Source organism: Piliocolobus tephrosceles, chromosome 1, assembly GCF_002776525.5.
Source record: "Piliocolobus tephrosceles isolate RC106 chromosome 1, ASM277652v3, whole genome shotgun sequence".
Classification (NCBI taxonomy): Eukaryota; Metazoa; Chordata; class Mammalia; order Primates; family Cercopithecidae; genus Piliocolobus; species Piliocolobus tephrosceles.
Window position 1 is genome coordinate 80314041 of NC_045434.1, and position 10572 is coordinate 80324612.

Here is a 10572-nt window from a genome sequence, read left to right on the forward strand (position 1 = left end):
AAAAAAAAAAAAAAGCCTAGTCCACCACTTAACAGTTAAGGGGAATAATCTGGGCAAGACTTTTAAATGTCATAGAGCAATTCAGACCATATTGTTCTAAATCAGAGGAACTGTACATTTCTAAAATATTACACCCCCTTTTTGTGTAAGTATAATTTAAACACTTAGGCCGGGCGCAGTGGCTCACGCCTATAATCCCAGCACTTTGGGAGGCCAAGGCAGCCAGATCACGAGGTCAGGAGATCGAGACCATCCTGGCTAACACGGTGAAACCCCGTCTCTACTAAAAATACAAAAAATTAGCCGGGAGTGGTGGTGGGCACCTGTAGTCCCAGCTACTCAGAGGCTGAGGCAGGAAAATGGCGTGAACCCGGGAGGCGGAGCTTGCAGTGAGTCGAGATCATGCCACTGCACTCCAGCCTGGGCGACAAAACGAGACTCTGTCTCAAAAACTAAATAAATAAATAAATAATAATAATAAACACTGAGGTAGCCTTCATCAGCCACTGAGTATATGCTGTCATGCTATAACCAAAATGTACAGATGAACCCCCCAACACACACACAAAACGTTAACTGAAAATGCATCCTTGGATTGTATTCTAACATTGACACTCAAAGTTGGTTAATAGTGGTAGCTTAAAAGGACTGTTGAAAGCCTTTCACAAGATTAATTCTAAACCTATTACATTTTTACAAAACAAGCAGATCCTATTGTTTCTTGCCTGGAGAAAATCAGAATCTAGGTTTAAGTATTTAGGGAAGTCTGAAGCATTCTTCTACGTATTGAGAATCTGAATTTGAAACTAGTTAGAACAGCAACAATGCTGTGGATACAAAGATGTTAAAGAATCCACCATAAGAATGTATTTTTTTTTTTTTTTTTTTTTTGAGACAAGCTCTTACTCTGTCCCCTAGGCTGGAGGGCAGTGGCTTGATTTCAGCTCACTGCACTTCTGCTGGGACCACAGACATGTGCCACCACACTAGGCTATTTTGTTGTTTGGTATTTTTTTTCAGACGGAGTCTTGCTCTGTCACCCAGGCTGGCGTTCAGTGGCACGATCTCGGCTCACTGTAACCCCCAGCTCCCCGGTTCAAGTGATTCTCCTGTTTCAGCCTCCTGGGTAGCTGGGATTACAGGTACATGCCACCATGCCCAGTTAATTTTTGTATTTTTAGTAGAGATAGGGTTTTGCCACATTGGCCAGGCTGATCTCAAACTCCTGACCTCAAATGATCCACCCACCTCGGCCTCCCAAAGTGCTGGGATAACAGATGTGAGCCACCGCACTGTGCCCATTTTCTTTCTTTCTTAAAAAGAATCTCTCTCTTACTGATTCACCCAATTCAACCACATGTCTTTTATAAATGCAATCAGACCCAAAAAATAAGGTCTTTTTATATTGTGTTACTCTGAGAAAAAAAACGAATATAATGCATGAGTGATCCTCCTTGCTCATCTCCACTTCCATGCTGGTAATTCTGGGAGACAAAAGTCACAAATTTCCAACAGAAACATGAGATAACCAGGCTACACCTTCACTTGCAAAGAACGTCGCCCTTACTCATCCTCTCTTGAAAACTCAATGGATTGGGATGATAACGAAATGATCACTGATCAGGTTTACCAGGTTCTGCAATTCTTCTTACTCCTAAGAACCAAAATCTATTCCTGGAGACTGGGTGTGCACTCTTGGGTACACAGATAGGGTCATGCTTCTGTCTGCCTGCAGGCCCCGACCTGCTGTCGCCTGCACATGCCTCTGTTACACAGGGCAGGTTCATCTATAATGGCACTCCCAAACTTATTGTCCTTTCCAAATAATATCAAGAATTACTTTGACTTCTCTGATGTTCCCAGTTTACCTTAAGATTAATAAAGCAATTACAATACTCTCAATTAAGAAGCTATTTGAGCAACTCACTTAATTATTTCTTTTTTTTTTTTTTTTTTTTTCTTGAGTGGATAGTTTTCTTCTCTCTTAGGGCAGTACACCATCCTTCTTCTGAGAGAAGAAGAAATATTGGGCCAAATTCTTTCCTAAAACACAGCATCTTAAGCTCATACCATCTAACATGACTTTCTGAGTAAGTGACTCTCAGATCTCACAAACTATCAAACGTTATTTTCACTTCAAATTTAACCTTTTAGGGGGAACTTTTACACACATTCACAAACCTCAGATTTCTTTTTCTTTTTTTTTCAGTGACAGGGTCTTGCTCTGTTGCCCAGACTGGAGTGTCCTGGCACGATCATAGCTCGCTGCAGCCTCAAATTCCTGGGCTCAAGTGATTCTCCCACTTCAGCCTCCCAAAGTGCTGGGATTACAGGCATGAGCCACCGCGCCTGGCCAGATTTTTTTTTTTGTTTACCTTTTGACATATACTAACTAGATTTTCATCTACATCCTACTGTTGAAAAGATAAGTTCAAAGTCTGGACCAAAATGACGAAGAGGAAACAAAGAGGAAAGTCTTGACCAATAGAAGATATCACTCCTAATCAGGCTTTGTCTGATATCTGTGGAACCCTGGGACAGCAACCTCACTGAGGACGTCTCTTGAAATTTAACAAACAACAACAAAAAAAGGCAGAAATCAAAAAAGAGAGAGAGAGAAATACTCAAAATCTCTTCCTTATCTTACTAGGTTGTTAAGAAAATTAAAGGTGGTGATGCAACTAAAAACATCTTGCAAACTGTATACTTGTCAAGTGCTCATCCAAATTACATGAAAAAGAACCACTCTTAGGAAGGCTCTCACTCAGGTAGCAACAGAGCGCAGAGAACCATCAGAAGGGAATGGTGATGGCAGTGACAGTCACTAGCAGAAGGCCCCAGAAACCAGCCACTTGTTTACTCACCTTTGGCAGAGCAGGTAAGGGTCAGGCACAACCCATTCTGACTACCTGCTTCCAACAGGCACAAAAGGACAGGCACATGGGTTTCTGTCCTCTTACTATTCACCATTCAGAGCCCAAGATTTAGGCACTCTGGCCTTCACTTTGTCTTGAGTTGTGGGATTTTCTTGTTGTTGTTGTTGTTAATGATTTGTTTACATGTTTTCTGCTTTTTGCTCACAACACAAAAGATTTCCCTTCTCTCAGGGCAGGGGGTGTTCCAAAATATTTGATAACTCAGCTTAAAGAAAAATGTTTGAGTCAAATACAATATGAAGAAAAAATGTATTTATGGATTGGGATTTCCAAGCCCTGGCATGCTAAAAGAAAGATTATCATTAAAAGAATAATCTGGGTCACCATGCCCCACTTGTAAGCTAGGTGATCTTGGACAAGTTGCTTAATCTTTCCATGCCTTCTTTTCTTCTTCTATTTAATAAGGACAAATAACAAAATCTACTTTATACAGTTGTGAGGAATTAAATGAGTTACTATACACGAAGTGTGGAAAACTGAGTTGGTATGTAATAAGCACTCTTCAATTATTATTGAAGTATTATTAACAATTTGGAAACTTTTATCAATCACCCAAATGTTGGCCAATTTAAAATTGTGTCCCTTTTCCCAATCTCCCATAGTTAACAATAGTTGAACAGCTCATTCTTATGAGAATGGACCAGTAAATCAATAAAATATGTAAGAATATACATCTATCCATCAGTCCTAGATACTGTGATTGGTTTTGGTGAAGGAGGACCATATTTGTATACAAATTTGAAAGCCTATCCTTTTGCCCCTTTCTTTCCCTCAATTCAGAGGCAATGATCCCAATGATCTATTTAGACATACTGCTACTATGTGTGGTTATTTCAATTGTCAAACAGCAAATAAGCTTTCAAAGCAGGGCAAGGATAAAGAGGAGCAGTCTGCAAAATCACTTTTCTCATCAGAATCAATAGAAAACACTAACATGAAATTTTAAATCAAATTTAAAATATGTGTGAGAAAATAATTTTATGCATGCTTTTTGCATTTAAACTTTTGAGAAAACACCAACCCTTACTTGCATGTTTTCTCAGGAGCAAGAACTGTATCCCCTTAACTGTGTATCCCCAGGATATACAATAGACACTGGAAAAAGATGGATGGGTGGGTGGGAAAAAGAGAGCCGGCTTTACCCAGATTTTAGAATCCATCAAATTCCTGTAATCGCAGAATTGAATATTAGTGATATGAAAGGAACTGAGTCAAGGGGAAGTCACACCACTTGACCAAAGCTAGGTGGCAATTTAAGGACAGATGCTGAACTTGAGTTCTATCCATCCTATAAAGAATGCAGAGCTCTTGCTTATACCACAGCTTCCCATCTAAAGGGAAGCCTCCTTGGTCTTTTGCAAGCTTTGGAAATATGTCTCTGAAACCAGGAACAGAATAATTCAGGTGCTTTTCTTCACGTATCTAATCAGTATTTACTGGAGACAGGTCTTCACCTACATTCTTCATTACATTCAAAAATTAAAGAACCACTGATTCTCTGACTTGCCTCTTCAGGCCTCTGAGACAAGAGATTTGCTACTTGTTATATGAAATCCTTCTGCCTCCAAAAGCTTTCAGATTTCACCCACTGGATAAATCAAAAGAGTTTCCATGCTGCTTATATTAAGGTAGCCTTTTGTTGAAAAAACATACGTTAGAGTTAGAGGAGCTGGGACTTTGTGTACAGATTAAGTGCAGTTCGAAATTGTGAATTTTAGATGTAGCATTGAATGAAAAGCTTTCAGTCTACCATGTAAGACAGTGTTTCTCAATAAAACCAAGGGACTTAACATCTACAAATCAGTAAGTCAGTCAGAAAGCATCTGTTTCTACCTGCTGGCACATAGCACAGCACTATAGTGACATGAACCAAATGATGACTCCAGGAGCTCAATTTAGCTGCACTAGGACCATGACTTGGGTATGCAGAAAGGGCAGCTAGACTGGGGGTTTGCATGACTCAGAGACCTAGAAACAGAGAAAGGAAGACAAGCCAAGCTCAGATGATATTTTGCTTCTGCTCTCCACCCTTCAGTGGGTTCCCCACTGCCTGCTGTGACTTTCAGAACCCCCCTTGGAGCTTCTAGGACTTTTACAATAAGGTTCTAACCTATTTTTCCTTCTACCCTACTGATTCCTTGCAGGTATACTATATTCTAGATTAAACAGACTATTTTCTGCTCCCTGAAGAGTCCAATCACATAACCACCTCTATACCTTTGCACGAGCTATCCCTCCACCTGAGATGCATCCTCCCTCCCCACCATCCTATCCTAAGTGCCACCTCTTCTCTAGAGCCTTTCCTGATTTTTCTTCCAACCTCACAGACTACCATTAATTGGATGTGGCCCCAGCTATCATGAAACTTTTGCACTTTTGTAAAAAGTAACTCACTCATGGTAATTCTTTTCTTAATGGTATGGCAGTAATTTGGGAGTCTTTTTTCTTGCTCTCAATCAAAATTAGCTGAACATCTACCGTGTGTCAGATGTTGTGCTGGGTGCCTGAGACACAAAAATGAATAAAGTCGAGGTTCTTGCCCTCAGTGGGCTTGTGGTCTAGTATACAAGACAATATTATGATAGAGGGTTGCAGCTAGTGCAATGGAAACCCAGGCAAGGGAAGAACTTACTGACTAAGGAAATATGAGAGAGGTTATGGCATTTAAAAGTTGGGGATAGAGAGAAATTGGAGAAAATTTGCTCACTTAGGAAAAAATGTGTAAGAGAGAGTTCTAGGTAAAAATAACATTTATGCAATAGTGCTTGGCTCAGGACAGGGGATAGGCACTCAATGTTTATTGAATGAATAAAGCAAAGGTCTCCAAAATTATGGCACTGTCTCAGCCCCCTCCTCCCTACTATTACTTATATTTACTAAGTGCCTACATGTTTTCCATCCTTCACACCAACCCCATAAATTAGGCACCATCATCCTCATTTTATAGATGAGGAAGCTAAGGCTCCCAAGTCCTGAGACCCCAAAGCTATCAAGTGGCAGAGCCTGATTGAGTTATTTATTATATAGAAATGTGCTAAAGTTATTTATTTATAATATAGAAAGTTATTTATAATATAGAAATATAGCTAAAGTATTGAGTTATTTATAATACAGAAACGTGCTAAAGAATTCACCTTAAAGGAGTCACTTGTTAAACAAATTCTTGGCTCTCTTCCTTGAAGCCTGGGGGTGAGGGGTACTCTGGGCATCCTTCAAAGCCCAGCAGATCTCTGGTCAAGTGTACTGGGGCAGAAAGGAGAGAAATGGCTGAAGCCATGCTCCATGCAGATTCCACACACGGCAGGGTCCTATATGTCCCCACCAACCTAATATGAGTTCTTGCACAGCATTTGGTTTCAGTGGCCCCAAATGAGGGCCCTCTTCCTTAATGACAAAAGACAACCTGAAGAGAGCCACTCAAACATCACCTCAGGACAAGTCAGGCTTATAAAAGCTTCCCTAGGGTTCAAAGAACTGAATTGGAGCTCTGGCATTCTAAGACAAAGCATTTCATTTTTGACGGAGTTCTTGTTCCTACTTTTCTCTTTCTAATCATTTTCTTAATTTCTGCCTTTCTAGCTCAGGCTTTTTCTTCAATACTTGTACTGGGCACATGTTTTTTTTTTTCTCCTAGCTGAGACGATTATATCTTGCCATTGTGGTGTTCCTTTTCCATTGAAAGCAATCAAAAATGAAAATCCACATTTCAGAACAGTGTCTATTAAATATATGCCATTTTGTGTATGAAAAAAAAGCACTCTCTGAGGGCTGATTTTCAGCTCTGTGTATCACCTGAAGATTAGATATTGGGTGAGACTTCTGCTCCTCACAGGCCATGTACATTTAGTAATTGAGAATGATGGCAGAAAGTCTGGAGTAGAAGCAACTTATTTTAAGGAATGCCTTGCTCTGAAGCATTGCTAATCAAAGTGTGGTCCTTGGATCAGTGGTAACTGCTTCACCTGGGAGCTTATTAGAAATGCAGAATCTCAGGCCCCACTTCAGACCAAATGAATCAGAATCTGCCTTTTAACAAGATCCCAGGTGATTTGTATGCACATTAAAGTTTTAGAAGCACAGGTCTAGAGCTAAGGTGTATTTGCTTTTATTGCCTTACTGGAGCCTCCATGTGCATTTCTTTCCTAAGAAAAAAAATCTCTGTATAGTAAACTCCATAGGACATCCCCCACCACCCTTGCCTGCCCAAAAGGTTTATTCACAGAGGAACTGTGAAGTGATAAATATTCTTCCAGAAATCACACTCTCAGCCTGAAGGAGTTCAAAGTGAAACGAAGCTGATGGCTAGCTTCCTGCAGCGTATGAGTGCCTAAAAGAAAGAGCTCTGAGACTGACAGGTGACAGGAAACCCTTACTACTATCCTCTTCTCCAAGGCTCTGGATATTTTTGCCTGGCATGATCCCCCACCCCACCCCCCGCCCCGCCGCAGGAAGGCAGGGAAAAAAGACATGCTATAGGAACGTTAGAGGTAACTGTCATAAGACCGAGGTGGCCACGACATACACTGAGCTCTGAAATGTTGAGGAGGATGCTCTGTAAACATGACCGAGCAGAACCAAGAGCACAAAACAAATCTCAGCTGTGCTCAGATCTCACCCATCCAATAACAATAGTCAAGACAAATGTAAATGAACCTTGATTCATTAGTCTGTCATCTACAGAAGAAAAATGGACCAAGAAGATGGAAAATCACGTGGACCTGGTTTGAGAGAATGAAAGCTAGAACTGGGAGGCAAAAGCAGAGAGGAGGGGAGGAAATGATCCAGATTCACCCAATACCGTTCTATTCCCACTCATCTGTGAAGCAGAGCTGGTGTCCACGGCAGATCAGAGGCTGTGACCAGAGCCCTGGCAGGCCACACAGGTGCTGGCCTGGCCTCACACTTGACCTTTTCCTCCATGAAGAGGAAGCCTACCTCAGAGAAATCTCTATAAAAACTACAAACACCCAAAAAAGTTATTCCTTCTTAAAACAAATATACAACAATGAAAATAAAAACCAATGTCCACCCAAAGCAAGTGTTTTCTCACTAATTTTGATACATATGCATATTGCAATAAACACCTTTATACTCTGGGCATCTTTCAGATGTCTAAGTTGGAATGCCTGGGTTATTGATTACTCTATGTTAAAGCCCAACATGATACACCTCTCCTCCACTTTTACTAATTTTTCACTCATTTTTTTTTCCATTTTCACCTTGGAATTCTCTGAAACAGCAATATTTTAAAACGCTAAAATGGTTTATTTATAGCAATCAATACTTGCTTTTCAACCGATTATAATTTATTTATATATTAACAGTATCTCAGCTCCTTTTAATGTCCATATCAACAAGCTCTAGAGAACGTTTGCAATGGACAGTAATGATGGACAGCAATGAGCAGTGAAGGCAGGGAGACTAGGCTCTGAAATTCAGACAGGAATTCCATCTGTCTTCCTCTACCACAACCAAAAGATACCCTTCCCCCAGAACCAAATATGTTATAGATTAGCCGCCCACGGAGGCTGAGGCTATCAATTTTATTTCAGCTAACTTCTACTTCATAGAAAAGCGATTCACTTTATTCCCCGAAATCAGACCTCGAAGACCAAAGCAAACTGTCAGAGGCACACCTGAAAGAACACCTCTGCACCTCCTCCCCGCCCCCAACATACACAGACACTCTGCACATGCAGGGAAAGGGAAAGTTAACTTTCAAATAAACCTGTCCCTCAGCCAGTCTGACCACGTTTCCAGACCCTTCACATTCTCAAAGGTGGTTCTTACAACTCTTGCTTAAATCCAGAGGCTGAAATCTGACTTCTACCTGCTGAAGGCATTGACAAGGGTCAGAGGTCCACAAATACATCACTCCCCCGCCCCCCTTTCTTGGCCAAAGTGGTAATAATGGGCCAGGCTTTATTGTCTTTCCTTGGGAGAAGCCAGGCCCGGAGGCTGGTGGGAAGCTCCAGACAGAATGTGGGTGTGTGAATCTGTGCGGGCTCCACAGGGGAATTTTCAGGGAACTCCAGCGGTTTCGGAGAAGGACGGCCATAGGCTGGGACGCAGGCACCCTCGCGTTGTCAGATCCTCCTGAAGTCTGGGTGTATGGGGGAGGGGTGCAAGGCTGTCCTGGCAGCTAGGCTCTTTCTCCCCTCTGGGCCATCCCTAGGCCCTCCCAACACAGCTGGGTCACTCACCGCCCGTCAGCTGTGCAGGGCCGAAGCACAGCGCCAGCTGAAACCACAGGATCACGGCCAAGAGTCTCTGGGGGGACTGAGGTTGCTGCTGCTGCTGCTGCTCTAGAAATCCATCTCCAATGCTCGGGTTCATTCCATGATACATCTTTCATCCACAGAGGGCATCCAGCTTGCAAGGGTCTGCAACCAGAAGCGGAACACGACAATAAGCCAGTCTGTCCGGGCTTGGGGGCCACGCTCTCCCTCCTCCGCTCTGGGACCCGGCGCCTCGGCTTCCCAGGCTCCATCCTGGTTCCTCCCCCGCGCGGCCCCCGCCCCCTTTCCCACGGCGAGGTCCCCCGCCTTCCCCCGAGCGGGGTGCACTGAGTAACAGCCGCCGTGGGATCCTGCGCGTGCTGGGGGATGGAGGACAGGAGGGAAGGCAGGGGTTAGCGCACATTGGCTCCGCGCAGGTCCCCGGGATTCAGCAGCTGTGCCCACCACAGGAAAGTCTAAAGCCTCCCAGCGTCTCGGGGCCGAGAGGACACTTTTCCCTGGGCCTATACATTTCACTCTGGGAATCTCACAATGTGGCACCGTCTCCCCCAGCTACTTCTCTGGTTTTCCTCAGGATTGGGATGGATCCTACTGCCCCAGTCCCCACTGAGATTTCAATGCGCTGTCAAAAAAAAAAAAAAAAAATTTTCTCCCTTGGGGAGCAGCACCAGGCACCAACTCCCCTTCCCCGGCCTGCGAGCGCCTCTCCGGGACCGAAGCCCCTTTCGGGGCTTTCGGTCTTACCTGTGGGTCTCATGCATGCAGCTTCCTTCCCTCCTCCGCCTCCTCCCCCCGCCAGTCTAACCCGCATCTGTGCGCGACCTCTGCTGCCGCCGCTGCGCGAGCGAACGAGACGGAAGCTTCGGCGGCGGCGCCCGGCTCCAGCTCCCCCGCCCGCGCGCTCCCTCCCCAGGCGCCCCCGAGCGGGCGGGTGCGGGGGGAGGACGGGAGCCAGGCCGCGCGCCCCCGCGGAGGCGCCCGCGCGCCCGCTACCTGAACTCGCGAGCGCGCGGCGGCGGCGGCGCGGAGAGAGGGAGGGGGCGGGGACGGGGTGAGGTTGGGGGCGGGGACGGGGCGAAGGGTGCGCGGGAGCGCGAGCACGCGCCTCTGCCAACCCAGCCGGCGCCGCGGCGGGGCCGGCGACCGGCGAGGGCGGGGACGGGTAAGGGGCCGCCGCCGCGACCAATGGGAAGCCCGCGCGCCTGCACCTGTCGGGGCGGGAGGCGCCGGCTGCCGCTCTCGCACAAGCACGCAGTTGGGTCACCCCTTCCCCGGCGCTGGACTGCGGCCCCTGCCCCGGCTGCGTGCCAGCTCAGGTGCCCGCCCCGGCCTCCGCGCTGCCTCTGGTGCCCCTAGCCCGCGGCGTGGCGCGGCGCGGGAGAGCGCTCCGCCCTAGA

The 10572-nt window shown here is 45.2% G+C and overlaps 1 protein-coding gene across 2 annotated transcripts in view; it reads right to left on the minus strand.

Annotated features, from left to right (window-relative positions):
• SUSD4 (sushi domain containing 4) overlaps positions 1 to 10117 on the minus strand; it is a 140740-nt gene extending 130623 nt beyond the window's left edge. For both annotated transcript variants that reach the window (XM_023203671.1, XM_023203672.1), the window contains exons 1-2: positions 9920 to 10117; positions 9140 to 9319 (exon numbers count right to left, since the gene is read on the minus strand). In XM_023203671.1, the coding sequence (XP_023059439.1) occupies positions 9140 to 9284 (145 nt within the window). In that variant the 5' untranslated portion in view covers positions 9285 to 9319; positions 9920 to 10117. The remainder of the gene's footprint in view (positions 1 to 9139; positions 9320 to 9919) is intronic.
• Positions 10118 to 10572: the final 455 nt, after the last annotated feature.